General features: G+C 47.6%; 7 protein-coding genes and 1 non-coding gene across 10 annotated transcripts; 4 read left to right on the top strand and 4 right to left on the bottom strand.

Annotated features, from left to right (window-relative positions):
* Positions 1-9: 9 nt before the first annotated feature.
* ONS95_010457 (uncharacterized protein) lies at positions 10-656 on the bottom strand (the record flags this gene model as incomplete). Its single annotated transcript, XM_058504051.1, has 1 exon — positions 10-656. One exon carries the CDS (start codon positions 654-656, stop codon positions 168-170), a length of 489 nt encoding a protein of 162 aa, XP_058360764.1. The 3' UTR covers positions 10-167.
* On the bottom strand, positions 639-7,254 carry ONS95_010459 (uncharacterized protein). Its single transcript, XM_058504053.1, has 3 exons — positions 6,963-7,254; positions 3,588-6,916; positions 639-3,540 (listed from the first exon to the last, which is right to left on the bottom strand). Exons 2-3 carry the CDS (start codon positions 6,259-6,261, stop codon positions 3,440-3,442), a joined length of 2,775 nt encoding a protein of 924 aa, XP_058360765.1. The 5' UTR covers positions 6,262-6,916; positions 6,963-7,254; the 3' UTR covers positions 639-3,439.
* Positions 1,330-3,063, top strand: ONS95_010458 (uncharacterized protein; the record flags this gene model as incomplete). The annotated part of the gene is made up of 1 exon (XM_058504052.1): positions 1,330-3,063. The coding sequence occupies one exon, from the start codon at positions 1,330-1,332 to the stop codon at positions 3,061-3,063; it is 1,734 nt and encodes a 577-aa protein (XP_058360766.1).
* A 10-nt stretch (positions 7,255-7,264) lies between the features above and the next one.
* ONS95_010460 (uncharacterized protein) lies at positions 7,265-9,075 on the top strand. 2 transcript variants are annotated; one of them, XM_058504054.1, is made up of 3 exons: positions 7,265-8,285; positions 8,338-8,649; positions 8,701-9,075. In XM_058504054.1, exons 1-3 carry the CDS (start codon positions 7,308-7,310, stop codon positions 8,731-8,733), a joined length of 1,323 nt encoding a protein of 440 aa, XP_058360767.1. In that variant the 5' UTR covers positions 7,265-7,307; the 3' UTR covers positions 8,734-9,075. The 2 variants fall into 2 exon arrangements, with proteins under 2 accessions (XP_058360767.1, XP_058360768.1); XM_058504055.1 differs by having other exon boundaries at positions 7,265-8,649.
* Positions 9,076-9,425: 350 nt separating this feature from the next.
* Positions 9,426-9,497, top strand: ONS95_010461. Its single transcript has one exon. It is a non-coding gene; the product is annotated as a tRNA-Thr (tRNA).
* A 180-nt stretch (positions 9,498-9,677) lies between these two features.
* On the bottom strand, positions 9,678-11,664 carry ONS95_010462 (uncharacterized protein). 2 transcript variants are annotated; one of them, XM_058504056.1, is made up of 4 exons: positions 11,094-11,664; positions 10,790-11,037; positions 10,458-10,734; positions 9,678-10,398 (listed from the first exon to the last, which is right to left on the bottom strand). In XM_058504056.1, the coding sequence occupies exons 1-4, from the start codon at positions 11,137-11,139 to the stop codon at positions 10,148-10,150; spliced, it is 822 nt and encodes a 273-aa protein (XP_058360769.1). In that variant the 5' UTR covers positions 11,140-11,664; the 3' UTR covers positions 9,678-10,147. The 2 variants fall into 2 exon arrangements, with proteins under 2 accessions (XP_058360769.1, XP_058360770.1); XM_058504057.1 differs by having other exon boundaries at positions 10,790-11,664.
* On the bottom strand, positions 11,665-12,566 carry ONS95_010463 (uncharacterized protein; the record flags this gene model as incomplete). Its single annotated transcript, XM_058504058.1, has 1 exon — positions 11,665-12,566. One exon carries the CDS (start codon positions 12,564-12,566, stop codon positions 12,246-12,248), a length of 321 nt encoding a protein of 106 aa, XP_058360771.1. The 3' UTR covers positions 11,665-12,245.
* A 163-nt stretch (positions 12,567-12,729) lies between these two features.
* Positions 12,730-15,584, top strand: ONS95_010464 (uncharacterized protein). The gene is made up of 7 exons (XM_058504059.1): positions 12,730-12,920; positions 12,975-13,547; positions 13,637-13,764; positions 13,816-14,031; positions 14,082-14,343; positions 14,396-14,991; positions 15,041-15,584. Exons 2-7 carry the CDS (start codon positions 13,474-13,476, stop codon positions 15,415-15,417), a joined length of 1,653 nt encoding a protein of 550 aa, XP_058360772.1. The 5' UTR covers positions 12,730-12,920; positions 12,975-13,473; the 3' UTR covers positions 15,418-15,584.
* The last annotated feature ends 490 nt before the right edge of the window (positions 15,585-16,074 follow it).

A 16,074-nucleotide genomic window follows, 5' to 3' on the forward strand; every position in this document is an offset into this window, starting at 1 on the left:
CTATCGACTCCCTCTTTTTAGCGACAGGTAAGGACACATGATCTCTTAGCGAGAAGAAAACAACAACAGGTCATCGGCAAAATTAGAAATGAAGTCACCACAAGATAATGTGGGGCCGAAAATAGCGCTGTTTATGTTTCAAGAATCTGATATATTAAAATCAACATTTACAGTTCGAATTCCTCTTCCTTCTTCAACCAATTCCTCATCCAGTCCACAATGAAACTTGAAATCATCACAGTCACGACCAGCGTGACTTCTGAATCCATGCTAGACACCATCAGCCCCAAGCACCACAAGGTGAAAAGCATGGTGATGAAGATGATGATCCATTTCAGGAACTCGACCTCCATTGTAAGTTGTTGAGGTTGTGGCTGCGGCTGCTCCACTACTGGAGCTGAGAGCTGTTTCGGTTGTCTCGAGCTGGCTGTGAGGTGATCCTCGTAATGCATGTCAAGTTCGGGCACCGGACTCTTGGGTATACGGTAGTTGAATGCTTTGAATGTTTGCTCGCGAAGTTCAATTGCGTCTGTAGCCGTTGCACTCAAGACGAGGCGAGCTGGGTGAAAAGCTCGCAAGGTGGAGAGCCTTGGATCTATGAATGTAGAGCAAGGCGACGAGGGGCCATTACAGCTGCCAGATGGAGATGTAAACATCGTGATAATTCGTTTCGAACAACGGAATATTCCGAAGAGAACGAGGCGACTAATCACAGTAACAAGTGAGCGTGAAGTGATAGTTTTTGACGCCGGCGCCAGTAAACTGGAGAATGGACGTGGAAGAGGAAGGAAAGTCGAGTGAGTGTAGTGAGTGAGAACAGGGAGCCGAGAACTGGAGTTGTACAATCAAGGGATTATTCTGTGATCAGGACAGTACACTCGATATATAGGCAGATCTTTGTTGGGCCTCGAAATAAAGGGCCCATTGTTGACGATGGTGATAAACGCATTGTCATCTCGGCGTGAAAGAAAATGCACAAAGAAATGAGCAGCCAAAAATAGCACAAAGAACAGAACAAGAGGACTGCAAAGGGTAACTTTCTCCATGGAACAACACAATGGCATGTCTATATGTGAATGTAAGACTCCAGTTCTGAATGACTACCTGATCATCTATTTCACTTGGACTGAGCGTCTCAACTTGAACAGCTTTGCGAACCTCGTATATCAACGCAATATACCCCGGGAATTATCTCAGCCACTCTCAATCCCCAAGTTCATCACTGGTTCCTTGTGTCATTCCTAAGTTGTGATTTCGTTTTCCCGCCTTCACTATATAGCGTTCTGACTTGGAGACACAGATTACCGATTGATATACCAAGTCTAGGATATGTGCCAGATCTTCAACTATTCTGTATGTGGACACAGAGAAATCGACAAGACAGGCTGTAATAAGCCTGGCCCCAAGTCCAATTTCTGCAATCCAACACTCTATGCTCTAAAGGGCAAGTGTACCGATTGTCGACAGGAATACCTTGAACAAGTTGCGAGGAGACCAAGTGTTGATTTCCACCGGGCAACTCGCATAGCACGGGAACAAACAATGATTTCGCCATCTCGCCTCGCGGCATCTCCGAATATCAAGCAAAAGTTCACCAGAAAGTCACGTAGAAGGGTACTTCTGAACAAGCCACTCCCGCCGATCCCAGAGAACTCGAGTCCAATTGTGAGAGAGGAGAGAGGTTGGAAGGTCGGTGTGGGAAAGCCGCTTCCTAGTCAGCCGTACCCAATAAAGGCAGTGAGAATTCCCAACTGGGAGACTTCGAGTGAACCTGTAATGTCAACATCCAGCGTGCACGGTAGTCTCGCAGTCGCTACCACTGCGTACGTGACGAGATACGCTCCTCCTCATAAAATAGTGTCGATACCGCAGCCGAAGGTGAGTGCTCCTTCTGCCCTGAAGACCAGCATGCCACAGAACACTGTAAGAAATCCCCTCCAGTTGAGCGAAGAATCCAGACACCCACTCAGACCTCACCCTGTGCCTCCTGTCACCTCTGTATCGCAAGATACGGCGATAGACGCACCAGAGATCGAGCTCACGATTCATCGACTACAGTCCTGGGAGACTTTGAATATAATGAGAGCAGCCTTCGATGGTACCAAGGTATTTCACATCCCAGCTGTGTCGCCGCCAAACTTTGGGCGAAAGGTTCTGCCAAATTATGTAGTCCCCGCCTATATGACACTCCCCTCGCAGGTGGCGGAGCCGAGAAGGGAAGTGGACGAGGCGTGGCAGCGACTACAGGCTGAGTGGAGCCCGAGATCACCAACAACACAAGAGGAGCTCTTCCTGGAGGTATCAATAGGGGCATCAATGAAGGAAGGCACACTGAGCCAAGGTGGGCTGCCCTCCTCTCTGACGCCTCCAGCACCACAGGGGAAGAAAAGTCTCACCCGAATCTCAACAACGTTCAACCGTTTCAGCGTGACAGGCGACGAGCTGTCGCACCGTGGTGATAGCCCTGCGAACAAAACCTACACCGCATACCTTGGCGCAGCTCCAAAAACAAAAAGCACTCCAGAAAACCCGCTGATGTCCTATGCTGCCCACCAGGCTCGTCGCACAATGACCGTGGGGCTCGACAGTCGCAACCAACCCGCTGCTCCCAACTACAGAGATATCGCGACTTTGAATACCGTACTCAAGTCCAAATACACCTCGCGAGTCCAACCACACTATGTGCCAGATGAGTGCATGCCTTCCACACCAAGAAGAAGTAGATTCTTCACAACTGAGGACAGCCAGTCAAAACTTCTGACAACGTACAAAATGACTCCTACAGCAAGTCGCCAAGCATCGAGTGGCTTCGTCAGTGCTAACTCAAACAGAAACACGTCCACCACAATCAGCCAGGGAAACGGAAAGGGAAGGAGCATCTCAGAGCTCTCAGAAAATCTTAAATTGGCCGTAGCGCCATATGACGGAACACTGATCGAGCTTGAGGCGCAGGTGCCCATGACAATTCTGACACAGGAATGTAAGATGTCTGCGCGGTTGACCACAGTCGGTATTTACGACCGCTGGGATCTAGTAGAACCTGCGCCATGCGTAGTCGCTTAACTGCCAGGGACGAGCGTGGGGAGAGAACCAGTAGATGTCAATCCATTTGTCGGCAATGAGTTTCAACGTATAGTCTTGGGGACAGCCCTTCGAAACTCGTAAGACAAGGATAGTGGCACATCATTTCATTAGAGGCGTCATGGATTTCGATCGCGCTGGCCTGGCGGCAGTGCTTCGAAATCTCAAGAGGAGGAAAAGCGAATATCTGGTCTTGCAACCTGTGCAAGCGTCAACTAACCTGATCGACTTCCAATGTTTGTTTGCCATCCATTTTTAGAGCACCTAGTGCGTCGGGAGTTCGATCTGAAATTAATACATTGGATATTAAGACCCTGCTACCCATACTCCTAACTCCCTATTGTGACATACTTCAAATTTATCTATCCTTCTCGGCTGTTGCCTCGAGTTGTAGTGGTACAGCGTCGCTTGTTCTCAACCATTCACCGTTGAATGCATTTATGAGCCAATTATTAAGTTCTAGAAAGTAGTTAGCACTGGCCCCACATTCCTCGCGGGTAGCTTACTATCATATACGATTCGGTTGGCGTTGTGGAAGTAGATCCCGTGGTCGCTATCAGGGAATACATGCACATCATAATTCTCAACCCCAGACAGATCCAGGCGGTCCAACAAGGTGAGGGTATTTTGCATGTGCACATTGTCGTCTGCAATACCGTGCATGATCAAGAACCTCACATTCTGGTGCAGAGCAGTCATGTTACTAATGGTCGAATTGTCATATCCACCGGGATTGTGTTGAGGTGTATGCATATATCGTTCGGTGTAAATAGAGTCGTAAAATCTCCAATCCGTGACAGGTGCAACGGCCATTCCATACGAGAATGTCTGTCCAGCATCCTGCTCGAGAGTCTTCAGAGTCATGAAACCCCCATATGACCAGCCCCAGATAGCCATTCGCGATGCATCGACATACTTTTTCTTCGCCCAGATTTTGGCCGTTTCAATCTGATCGCGAGCTTCGTAGTATCCAAGATTGCCACGGATGATGGTGCGAGCCTTTCGTCCAATAAATCCGGTGCCTCGGCCGTCCACAGTGACGACAATATAACCCAGATTAGCCGCCACATACGCTTGAAAGTCAACACTGAAAGTTTTGGTCACTGTCTGAGATCCAGGCCCGCCGTAGAGATAGAATAGTACCGGGTATTTCTTCTTCTCGTTGAAATGGGGTGGCCTTCTCTCGACAACTTGAAGCTCAAAGCCATCAATATTCACGGTTGAAAAGATCTTGTGAGGCAGTTCGTATTTCTTGGCCATGTCAGCGAGCCCTAGGTTCTCCTCAATCACTTGCGTGTAATGATCGGAATTACTTGGCGTGCTGATAACTTCTTGCCAGGGTATGTTGGGACCGTCATAATCCAGTAGAGCATAAGCTGCACCGCTGGAGAATGAGACGCCGTAATGCCCTTCTTTCGACGTATCTGTTAGAGGCTTGAGATCTGTACCATTGAGAAATACACTGTAAACGTGGCGCTGGATAGGCGACTCCTTTGTCGCAACAAAATAGACCAAGTTCTTCTTCAGGTCAACAGCTGAAGGAGCATCAACTACCTCCCAGCTGCCCGATGTGAGTAGAACTGGAGTTGGATTATCCAGAGGTGTAAAGTATCCAATATGATCGTAATTCTCGTGAATCACGGTGTCAATGTAGCCATCCAAGGGGCGGCCATTCGCTGGATCCGCTGGAACATACTTGGTTTTCTGGGATACCTCAAACCATCCGCCATCAAGCTTCTGAACATCTTCAGTCCGTACAGTTGACCCGGCTCGAGTAGCAACATCGACAAGGACCACACGAAGAACATCACTCTCTCGGTTTGTTTCTCGAATCAGTGCTTTCCCAGTTGATCCAGCCCAGACCACTTCAGTGATGAGCAAGTCATCTGGCGCAAAGGATCCGGCGACTTTGACTTCGAAGACATCGCCCTTGGCAACATCGTAGAATTGAAGGTCAACAGTTGGATTTGGGGCACCAGCTTTCGGATATTTGATCTCCCTGACTTCTGGATAGTTCTCCTCGCCTGGAACTGGTTGAACTCCACTAGGTCGGGAAACAAAGTATTGAATTGGATATTCTGGGACTTCGGATTCGTTGGTTCGTAGGAATGCGACGTACTTTCCATCTTCAGCCCACCATGTTGCACTGTTCCCTTGGAAGACCTCTTCCTCATAAACCCAGTCAGGAATGCCGTAGAACAGATTTGGGCCGCCGTCCGTCGTTAATTGAGCAACCTTTTTATCGGATAGTTTTCGAAGAAAGAGATTGTTATCTCTTGTGAATACCACAGCATCACTCTGAGGACTCCAGCTAGCCAATTGTACCCGGCCATCGAGATTCTCGGGGTCCAAAGCTTCCGCAGATTGAGTCTCAACATCGAATATCCAGTATTTTGCGTAGAAAGAGTGTCTCCAGTTAGACTGGTAGTCGGTCGCAATGAGGACTTTTTTCAAGTCCTTGCTGGGAAACACTCTGCTGGGGAAAAGTGACCGATCCCCGACATTGAATCGGCCACTCTTCATCAATGTCTTTGTTCCTTGCGCGCCTGCCTCTGCACTGGTGCCTCTGACATCCTCGACCACCAGGTACTCCTTTCCAGCAGCATTTTGTTCCAGGAGCAGTCCATCCTCTCCATTCGCGCCCTCAATCCAGCTTATCCCATGTTTTGTGGCTCGCCATGACCCGCCCATGACCTGGTCCAATGTGACCTTCTTCCCTGTACCTGTAGTCGCAGTTGCAGTCGGATCGTGAGGCTTCGAGGAGACATGTCGATAGGATTGTTTTCCCAGAAACATAACCAAGGCCAGCAGCCATGCGCCAATGAACACTCCTCCAACAATCCACAGTAAGCGTCTAAACTTTCTATCCACCGTCTTCCCAGTCGCGTTTTTCAAAAAAGGCCCAGTTTCGAGATCATAATCGTCCTTCTCTTCGTCATCGTGGGAGCTTGTCCCATGCTCATTGTCTGCGTAGCCTCTCGACTCGCTCCTCGGAGGAGGGAATTTGGGGGTCACCATACTTTTCCCATTCAGTGCCTTCTCGTCGTCTGCCTTCACTCTTTGGCCAATGCGCTCGAATACCAGACTTGTCGTCGATGCAGAGGAGATGGAGTCTTCAGACCTGCGACCAGTTTCGAGCGGAATGAGGTCTGCTGTGTCTTCGTGGTGGTGCCCAGCCATGATCACCGATAAGAGTTTCAGCTCCCGTTCGAGCTGTCAGAGCAAATAGATCCGTGGCAACATGTGCAGTCTTTCAAGGTCCTTTGTTACCCATGGCACAGAAGAAAGAGAGATCGGGGGGTATTCGTTGACCAATGAAGCTATTGAGAGCCAGTTGAGGTATCACAAGAGAGGTGTTGTCTTTGTTGGTTGGCTTGGCGCGAATCAGCCGAAGTCGAAGTCTAAATTTATCCCAGCCAAATCGCTTCCTTTCCGTCCAATGAATCCTTCTATCGAGTCAACTTGTAATTACAAAACACACAGTCTCTGCGCTTGTTAGGAAGGTTAGACTACACTGCTAACTACCTAACTACCTTTGGAACATCATTGAGGGACATCGAGCTGATTTAGCCTTCGTGACCTTCGGGCCGCGACTTAGAAGCACACTGGGTCCAACAGCAAGGCTAGCACGTAGCCATCGAATTGAACCAAGAGTTGTCCACCACAGATACTAAAGGAGAGAAGAATGTTCTCTTCTAAAAGTTGTAGAGCACACTCCATGTTAATTATCTCTTCCTGAAGGTCTACTCGACCTCCTGTTGAAAACATGGTATATCCCATCACGACCAGGGCATGAACGCCAGGCTCTCTGGTAAACAGGTCTTCAATCAAAATGCTGTCCAAGTTCAGTGCCGTTTTTTTGGTTTGCCATGCTACCTTACTCTTGGAGTCCTATCTCTCGAGTACCTTGAGCTCCTCTTCACATGGGAATCTATCTTCAAGCTGCAAAGCGGGTACCTCCAATTTGGAGCCTGTCCTACAACAAGTCAAGGTTGAGCATAGCGGAATAGGCTGATAAATAGAAGGAAGCAAGCAACCTGGAGTTGTGAGTGGGTATTCTATCATGTATTTTTCAACGTACAGCTCGAAGCGAGCTCAATGAGACGTTCATGCAGGTCACATTGCCTGCCTAAAATACCTATCAAATACTGGCCTCGCCACCTCTTGTCCAACAGACCCTTCAAACCCAACTTCTAAAAGCTCAAACAGATTTGCAGAACTGAGCAATGCTACTCATCGATCTTTCTCCAGAAATTATTAACCTCATAGTTCACTTTCTGGGCCTGTCAGGCAAGCCACTTGATCTGTGTGGTCTGGCTCTCTCATGCCGCTTTTTGTCCGTTGTGGTCCGACCTGCCATCCCAAGTATTGTAGACCTTAAACTGCCTTCAAGCCGGTTATCCCTTCTACAAAGATCTATCGATGAAGACCCATCTTATGGTCATGGAGTACGATCAGCCACACTCCAACGAGACAATCGGCGTGGCAGCGTCGATGAGACTGAGACCCGCGAAGCTATCGAGACATTCCTGCTCAGTACTCCCGCTATAAGGGACTTACACCTGAATGAGTTCTACATGCCTGGAGTAGCGAGATTCGTTCTTTCTACGAGTCTAACTCTGTGGACGACTTTGAGAAAGCTCAAGTTGGCTGATCCCCAGATGAATTTCACAGAACTGGTGGACCTCCTGTCACGGCACCAATTTCGCCATCTCGAGGCTGCACACTTGAACATTATGGAAGTCCTTGAACCTCCCCGTGAAACTCACCCACAGTCTGGTCTGACGTATCTTGATCTTCGGAAATCAAGAATAGAGGATTATGTACTTGGCATAATCCTTCGCCGTCTGCCCGCTGTTCACACAATCCGCTACCGCCTTCCACGCAGCGTTGAACGACAGGCGACGGCCACTGCTGCACAAATGAACGCCAATCATCTTATATTCCCAAATCGAGTTGAACTAGCCCTGTTGAAAGCCTCAAAGACGTTGACAAGACTGGATCTCAGCATACTGTATCGAAGGGGCCGTCTTGTTCCAGATCCTGCGAGGATTGATCTTAGTGGAATGACCGCACTCAAGGAGCTCAAAATATCTGCTTTGTATTTCTTCTTAGTACTGAATGGTGGTAGGGGTGTTTTAACAGATCACCCCTCTCGGAACGGCTTGTACAAACTGCTGCCACAATCTCTTGAAGCATTGCAGGTTAGGTAGCCCTTTCAGCCGTCAAAGATTTTGCTAAATTTTTGGTATGCAGATGCACTTCCCAAACGAAACAGAGATCTTCTATCCAAATCCTGGCCAGGGATCACCTGAACGAGACCGCTTTGTTAATGGCGACATGGACGCATCTTCCTACGAATGGATATTGGAACTTGCAACTTTTCTGCCATCACTTCGCTATATTTTTATGAATGAAACCCATTACAACCCTGGTCGACCCATGAATTTCGATCTGGAGAAATGGGATGCGCCAGGCCCAATTAAGATTCTGTTCGAGGAAGCTGGTATTGACGTGGACATTCGTGTAAGGGTGCCGAGAATGATTGGGGTTGGGTCGGCTTTGAGGGTGCGTGGCTCAAGGCTACGAAACTTTTGACATTTGTTAACACTTCGATAGGGAATATCCGACCTGCCGGATCTATTTGATTGATTGTCCTTCAAAATGATTACATGTAGCCACAGGGGAAACAACAAAGCTCTCGTACAGTGCTTAGGTGGTGTGAAACTTGCCTCATCGGGCGAAGTCATCGCCTCAAACAACGATAAGAAGTTCTATGCATACATTATTGGTATCATTTACCGTCACAGAGGCGAAGTGTAGACAGTCTTCTAAATTGCGGACGCAATCTGGTTCAAGACCTTACCAGTTGGTATAGGTTGATGTTGAGCAAGGCTTATGATGCCAGTTCGCATTCTCATATTGTAAGAAAGCAAGATAGATTAAGTTTTTAAAGTAACAGTGAGATCAAATCAAAAAATACGATTAAGACCGAAGCCCTTTCTGAGGATTTTACCTGTCTAGGGACATGCTTTTTGGAATCTTTCCCCGAGATCTCTCCAAGCCACGACTTGTGGTCATGTGATTTGAGACTTACCGTTTCTGAATGATAGCAGCAGTAACATAAAAGACCCATCAATCTTCCAGTCAGAATGGAAACCCTTTCACTGCGTCTCATGTTGAAAAGAGTAGTAGGAAGTCCTGAAGGGGTTCCAGCCAAACCATTGACGCTCTCTGGCATGGAACCCCCACTCTCCTCCTTGGCAAGTACGCTAGAGCGGATAGGTTTTCATTCTGAAAAGTAGCAGAATAACAGCATTTTCGACATCATCACACATGACAAGGCCCGCTTAGCTCAGGGGTAGAGCGCATCACTTGTAATGATGAGGTCGCTAGTTCGAATCTGGTAGTGGGCAGAAGAGCCTTGATGTGTTATTTTTTTGTCTTTTTTTGCTCTGGCCAATCAATCCTCCTATTCTAGGTATGTACCAGAAGCACAAGGTAAGCAACAGTTCACTATTTTTTCTTGAGGAATATATTTACTCTTGCGATCACACCGACTCTTAAAGAAGAAGAAGAAGTATTATATGTGTTCTGGGGTTCATTCATCTGGCCTCTCTTTGATTGTTTTTTACCTCCGAATTCACAGAACTAGAGACCGCGCCAAGGAGTGCGTGGGGCAAGATTTCCTAACCGAGTTCGTCTGACTGGGCCACAGCTTAGGTCTCCAGGCAGTTATCGAGTGCTTTGAAGGCGCTCCCTCCTAAGTAATTCAAGATTGATAGTCTCATCCTCAGTACGCACACCCTTCCTCGGCAATCATTTTGTATGAGAACAATATTCCTTTTACCTCTTATCTTCAAATATTCAATGAGGTCTTCAGACTGCTCCCTAGGTCCGTTGAACCATGGTTTTCGGCATCTTCCGCCAAATCTTATTCAGGCAATAATACATAGGAGATTTATCTTAAGATCCAACTGTTTTAACTTTATGACTATGGAAGAAGGCAAATACCTAGGCACCTAATGAAAGCTTTCAAAGCTAGGGTACATCCCGATCACACCTATCAAGCCATATTCACATACCCTCCATCAACAACGAAAGAAGTGCCATGTACATAACTCGCAGCCGGACTGACCAAAAACAAAATTGAATCCGCAACCTCGTCAACGTCACCAATTCGCTTGAAAGCTGTGCTGTCAGTGGCAGCATTCCTGGCCTCCGGGTTTCCGGAGACAGCTCGTTCGAGCAATGGTGTGTCGATAGGTCCTGGACAGACGGCGTTTATGCGGATCAAAGAGCCTCCATATTCATTGGCTGCGAGGAGGAAGATCAGTACGGGGCTTCGCGAGGGGCTTAAAGATAAGGAGACGAACCTGCAGTCTTTGTGATACCGAGAGCAGCGAATTTTGATGCATTGTACTCGACTGAGCCTTGGGGTGGAATAATCCCAGCGATAGAACAAACATTCACGATAGATCCACGACCGAGTGTACGAGATCTGGTGGTTCCTTGGACGACGATGACATTTTGTTTGAGCATGACTTGGAGGGCAGCTTTTGTGTGGTACAAGACGCCTCTCGCGTTGGTGTTTTGGATATTGTCGTATGCTTCTAGGTCATTGTCGGCAATGTTGCCGAGGAGGGAATAAATCTGGATATCTCGTGTAAGTATATGCATACGTTTTGAGAGAAGACGGATATCTCACCCCAGCGGTAGTAACGCTGTAGTCGATCCTTCTGAATCTGGTAACGGCAGCTTGGAAGAAGTCGTCAACACTTTCCCAGCTCCGTACATCAACGTGAGATGCTGTGACAGCGAACTTGGGGTTTGTGGCAACTTGTTCGGCTTGTTTCGCTGTTTCTTTGACTCCTGGAGTGTTGAGATCTCCCAATGCTAATCCTTGAACACCGGCGCGGGCGAAAGCGAGTGCGGTTGCTCTTCCCATACCACTGGCTTCAGGCAATCAGCACGATCGATATTGGTAATTTGAACTGGGAGAGAATACTCACCAGAGCCGATTATTATCGCCGTTCCTGTCAAGTTGAAATTGGACATTTTTGAGTGAAGGTAAACTTGGAAAAGAAGATGAGTTGTATTGACCAGAACTATTCTTGAAGAGGTGCTGGAGATTGGATCCTTGTGTATAGATTGAGCTATTCGTCTTTCAAGCTATGGATAAGAAGACTTTTATATGTCTATTATTATTGAAGGCTGTGCAGTTGCAGCTCTGGTGCCCGCCGTAGGTACCCGCCATGCACATCATAGCGCTGAGATTCTTACGGCCCAGGAAGTTTGGTTGGTCGTGTTACAAAGAGTAAACGACCAAATTTGAAAGTTAAGAGCCTTGCAGTTCCGAGGTAAGGAAGGCGTGGTCAGAATCGCTGTGAGGCTGAGAGACCAGTGCCACATCTCACATCAGCCAATCAGTCTTTTCAGAATACCAAAAGTACATTCTGCAACGATTCAGTCAGATGAGATGCTATTCAGACGAGCTCGTTCCCTATGAAGGAACCTTGTCTGACGAGATCTTGATCACCTGGTGCGAATCGTCAGATTGACAAAAGAGAAGAGAAAATGAGCATGTCCGCGCCTCTCCTACCCTCAGCTCCTACCCATGCGAAGCTGAGAGCAGGGCGACAATCGTAGAGAAGAAGACCCACGATGACACATTTTGTAAGCAGCATCCCTTCTAAAAGTTCCTTGGAACAATCGAGGTTGGGGTTGAAGCTTTCCACCCTCACATTTCCTCGTTCAAAGGCGAGATGAGATAACTCCGCCAAAAGCTCAATCTCAGTATAATCAGGAAGGGAAAGAATGGTGAAAGTCGAAAATAAGTAACATAAAGCAAGTCGAAAAGAGAACAAAATAATGGATGATGTATCAACAAGTCTCGTGGCGTTTCCGACAATTTCTTGACTTGTCCAAGGGAATTCGCAACCGCCCAGCGGAACTTGGAATGACCAGGCATCAACACTGTATCTGCGCTGGGAGTCAGGTGAATACAACGGTAATATTCCGGAATAAGATCAGACTACGATGACATTTTGACGTTGAATTTGTATCACCCTGGCGACTGAGGCTGGGTGACCGCATATTTAAGGTCTTGATATCGCGTCCTTCAATGAGCCTTTGCCATAGGATTGCCTTGATATCACTGTCCTTCAATGAGCCTTGGCCAAGGCAATCCTATGGCTCGATACCGACTGCAACAACTTGTTCGTATATCTGTTGAGTCCGAAAGGCGTAGATTCCCCTTGCAATAAATAATCAAAATTGTCACACGAGCCTAGCTGCGATAATATCGATGACGCGATCCTGGGTTGAAGCTTGAATGAGTGTACGTAGGAAGAGGCACATTCCACATCTTTCGAAGATATTCCGAGGATATTTAAAATGCATGGGGGCTTCGCCGTCCATCCAGAGTAACGGACCTGACACTGTGTGAAGGATGTTGTTGATGGAGTTCGACATCTAGCTTCCATGGGGAATGAGCTGCATGTGCGTTCTGAATACTTCGCAGGTTCTTCAAGACCTAAGTATTTTACAGCACAAGGCACCAAACCTCGCTTCTTTCTAGTCCGAGGAACTGGCACTCAACTCTCAACTCCCCCCGTATTTCTGATCTTGAAGCAGCAAATCCATGCGCTTCAAAGACATTCGTATTGATTCTTACACAAACTTTCGACTTCACGACCCGAAAATACCGCTCTGCCGTTCTTTTCAGAAGCCGTATGGTAGCCGGCAGCATGTTTTGATTGGCCTCCGGCTACTCAAAATCCGGGGTTGTGAACATCTCAGGACATGAGCCCGACTTGGCCAATACCCTTTCTTGACTCGTATGTAGATAACGCGCGAATAAAGATCATATTTCCGACCTGAACAAGGTACAGGCACAGTTTTCCGGCTGCTGACGGCTATCGACCATATCTGAGCTCTCGCCTGTTCCCCTTTTCGGTCGTTCGCCTCATGCGGAGCCAGTCCCTCCGCATCCCATCACATCCAATTCGAGCTACAGCTACCGACCCAAGATCGAGGAAGCACCACGTTTCGGTGAGATAGCTACTTGGCTGCAACGCTGATCTTCTGCTTGGCATCTTTTCAGTCTTGTCTATCCAACCAGACGCGTTGTTCTGAATCATTCGTAGGCATGTCAGATTCTTGCCAAGCTGTCACTATGCTTCTCTGTTTATCCGGGGCCCAAGACCCAGTCACGAACATGGCCGGAAGTTTAACGAGGCGCGGGGTATCACTACCCCGGACTGGGGAACATGTTGATACAATATCCACTCCGGACACTATAAGATATCCATGGCCCACGTTTCTTTGAGTTGGGCTTTCTTCGGTGTCCGTCGTCATTCTAATCATCAACATCGAATTTGATCCGCAATCATGCCTATCCTCGATCTTGGTCATGAAGCCGATCCCGTATTGACTCGGGTTGTCGATGAAGATAAGGTCAGATGGTGGGTATTTTCCGACTTTATGCACCATTGAGAAACTGTCCAAATATGCATTAATCTTACCCAATAAACTGCTGATTGCGAGATTCTAGGTGGAAGAAGAAGAATCTGCGCTATCTTTACTTCCTCTTGTACCCCACTTGCATGGGTATCGAGATCACCAGTGGATTCGACTCTCAGATGATCAATGGACTTCAATTCATCCCCACCTGGAACAAATGTCAGTCCTCCTAATCGTAGGCCCTGCAGCATTGTACTAACATGTATATAGACTTCGGCGAGCATTCTGTTGATGCAACAGGCAAAGATGTTTGGGCAATCGCAGGTCCTTTGCTCGGCATGATCTCTGCATCCTATAACCTTGGCGCCATCTTCGCAGTTCCTGTTGTCCCTTGGGTTGCACAAAAGGTTGGTAGACGTTGGTCCATCTTCATCGGCTCGGTATTTCAGTGTGTTGGTGCAGTTATCCAAGGATTCTCACAGCATGGTTAGTCAATCCACTCCTACCAAACATATCTGATACTGACGTTCTTCAAGTGGGCATGTATATTGTTGCTCGCATGATCCTTGGGTTCGGCATCGTCTTCTGTCTTGTATCTGGCTCATCCATGTTGGGAGAGCTTTCATATCCCAAGGAACGTCCATTCATGACATCCATGTTCAACGCTTCTTGGTTCGTCGGATCTCTCATCGCCTCGGGAATTGTGGTCGAAACTGCCAAGATTTCAAACGACTGGGGCTGGAGAATCCCATCACTGCTGCAATGTGTTCCCTCGCTCGTACAGATTGTTCTCATCTTGTAAGTTCTCTGAAGCCGAACTAATTAATTTGGCGGTTGCTGACGAGCAAAGCTTCATCCCTGAATCTCCTCGTTACCTGATTAGCAAAGACAGAAGAGACGAAGCCTTTGAGATTCTCGTCAAGTATCACGCAGAAGGAGACCGCGAATCAATTTTCGTCAAGGCAGAGATGGTACAAATCGAGACTACCATCCAACTGGAAGCCGAAGTAGCTAAGCAATCCTGGTGGGACATGGTCGCAACTCCTGGAATGAGGCGCAGAACATCTCTCGCTGCTGCCATGGGACTCTTCACTCAATGGTCCGGAAACACCCTCATCTCATTTTACTTGGGCAAGATTCTCGTCATGATCGGCTACACGGATACACACACCAAGACAATGATCAACCTCGGCAACACAGCATGGAGTTTCGTCAACGGTACAGCCATTGCCCTTATCTCACCGCGCTTCAAGCGCCGAACTATGTTCCTCACTGGAGCTATTGGTATGCTGGCTGTGTACGTCTCATGGACAATCGGCATGCAACAAACCATGAAGGGTCTGGAGCCAGGGAACAAGCCCAACAAAGCTGCTGGTATCGCGGTCCTTTTCTTTATCTACTTCTATTCACCGTGGTACAACATCGGAAATAATGCACTCGCATACAGTAAGTCACTTGCTTCCATCATTTCGTGCTCATACTAACCTCTTGCCAGCTTACATGGTCGAACTCTTCCCCTACGCCGAGCGTTCTCGCGGTATCGCCGTTGAGCAATTCTTCGTCCGAGGTGCCGGCTTCTTCACAACCTTCGTCAATCCCATTGGCATGGACAACGCGGGCTGGAAATATCTCATCATGTACATCGTGATGATCCTGCTCGAGATCTGCACAATCTACTTCTTCTACCCTGAGACGCAAGGTCGTACTTTGGAAGAACTGGCGTTCTTGTTTGAAGATGAGGCGGTTGCTGAGAAGGCTGTTATGGCGGTCGAGAAGACGATTCATCATGAGGGTGGAGATTATAGGGATGGTGGGGAGAAGGGTGTTGATATTGTAGGACATGTGGAGGAGACGACGCCGGAGAAGAAGTAAAGTTGGTTATTATGGGAGGAGATCGATTGATCTCGTTTCTAGGCGGAGATTGTAATTAGTGTGATTAGGACCTTTACTTTCAAGGTGTGTACAGGCCAAGTACTACAGATTGATAGTCCAATTCATGATTGTTGTTGGCTCTGATACATGACTGCACATCGATCGACGGGACTAGGGGACCCGTACCACAATGCTGGAACACTTATAATTGTCCCACCACCAATGTACGCAAATCTTTACCTCCAAAGGAAAGATATGCTCAGGTACTAGATATGCATTGTCGATCTGTACATCAAGAGCTACATGGAGATCGGCATCAGGGTCCAGGAAGTTGTGGATACATTACGTCCTTTACGACAGAGGACAAAGGACAGTCCCTCAAGGTAAGAAATCAACTACACCCAATACTTTGTATAACTGGTTGTACACTTCCAGTTCACACATTGATGCGGAAGGACATTTTTGCCTCTTGTGAAGTTCATTAACTATACATTCCCACTTGAATTTTGTCTTAGAGGCTTAGACTTCAGCAGTTACAGCACCATTTTAAACCTGACAATTCTCTCCCCTCAAAAACCCCTGTCTCATCTATCATGTACTTCCAGCACTCCCTCCCACTCGCCCTTCTAAGCATCGCCACCCTCACATCTGCCCTAC

The sequence above is a fragment of the Cadophora gregata genome (genome assembly GCF_030347475.1).
Source record: "Cadophora gregata isolate MNR1 chromosome Unknown scaffold_4, whole genome shotgun sequence".
In the NCBI taxonomy this organism is placed as follows: domain Eukaryota; kingdom Fungi; phylum Ascomycota; class Leotiomycetes; order Helotiales; family Ploettnerulaceae; genus Cadophora; species Cadophora gregata.

Coding starts and splice junctions, on each gene's coding strand:
- ONS95_010459 (XM_058504053.1), bottom strand. CDS start 6,261: ATGGCTGGGCACCACCACGAAGACACAGCAGACCTCATTCCGCTCGAA. Junction 3,541..3,587: donor CAACCGAATCGTATATGATA/GTAAGCTACCCG, acceptor ACTACTTTCTAG/AACTTAATAATTGGCTCATA.
- ONS95_010460 (XM_058504054.1), top strand. CDS start 7,308: ATGCTACTCATCGATCTTTCTCCAGAAATTATTAACCTCATAGTTCAC. Junction 8,286..8,337: donor AATCTCTTGAAGCATTGCAG/GTTAGGTAGCCC, acceptor TTTGGTATGCAG/ATGCACTTCCCAAACGAAAC. Junction 8,650..8,700: donor GGGTTGGGTCGGCTTTGAGG/GTGCGTGGCTCA, acceptor ACACTTCGATAG/GGAATATCCGACCTGCCGGA.
- ONS95_010462 (XM_058504056.1), bottom strand. CDS start 11,139: ATGTCCAATTTCAACTTGACAGGAACGGCGATAATAATCGGCTCTG. Junction 10,735..10,789: donor ACAGCGTTACTACCGCTGGG/GTGAGATATCCG, acceptor CGAGATATCCAG/ATTTATTCCCTCCTCGGCAA. Junction 10,399..10,457: donor CGGTATCACAAAGACTGCAG/GTTCGTCTCCTT, acceptor TCCTCCTCGCAG/CCAATGAATATGGAGGCTCT.
- ONS95_010464 (XM_058504059.1), top strand. CDS start 13,474: ATGCCTATCCTCGATCTTGGTCATGAAGCCGATCCCGTATTGACTCGG. Junction 14,032..14,081: donor CCAAGGATTCTCACAGCATG/GTTAGTCAATCC, acceptor ACGTTCTTCAAG/TGGGCATGTATATTGTTGCT. Junction 14,344..14,395: donor GTACAGATTGTTCTCATCTT/GTAAGTTCTCTG, acceptor TGACGAGCAAAG/CTTCATCCCTGAATCTCCTC.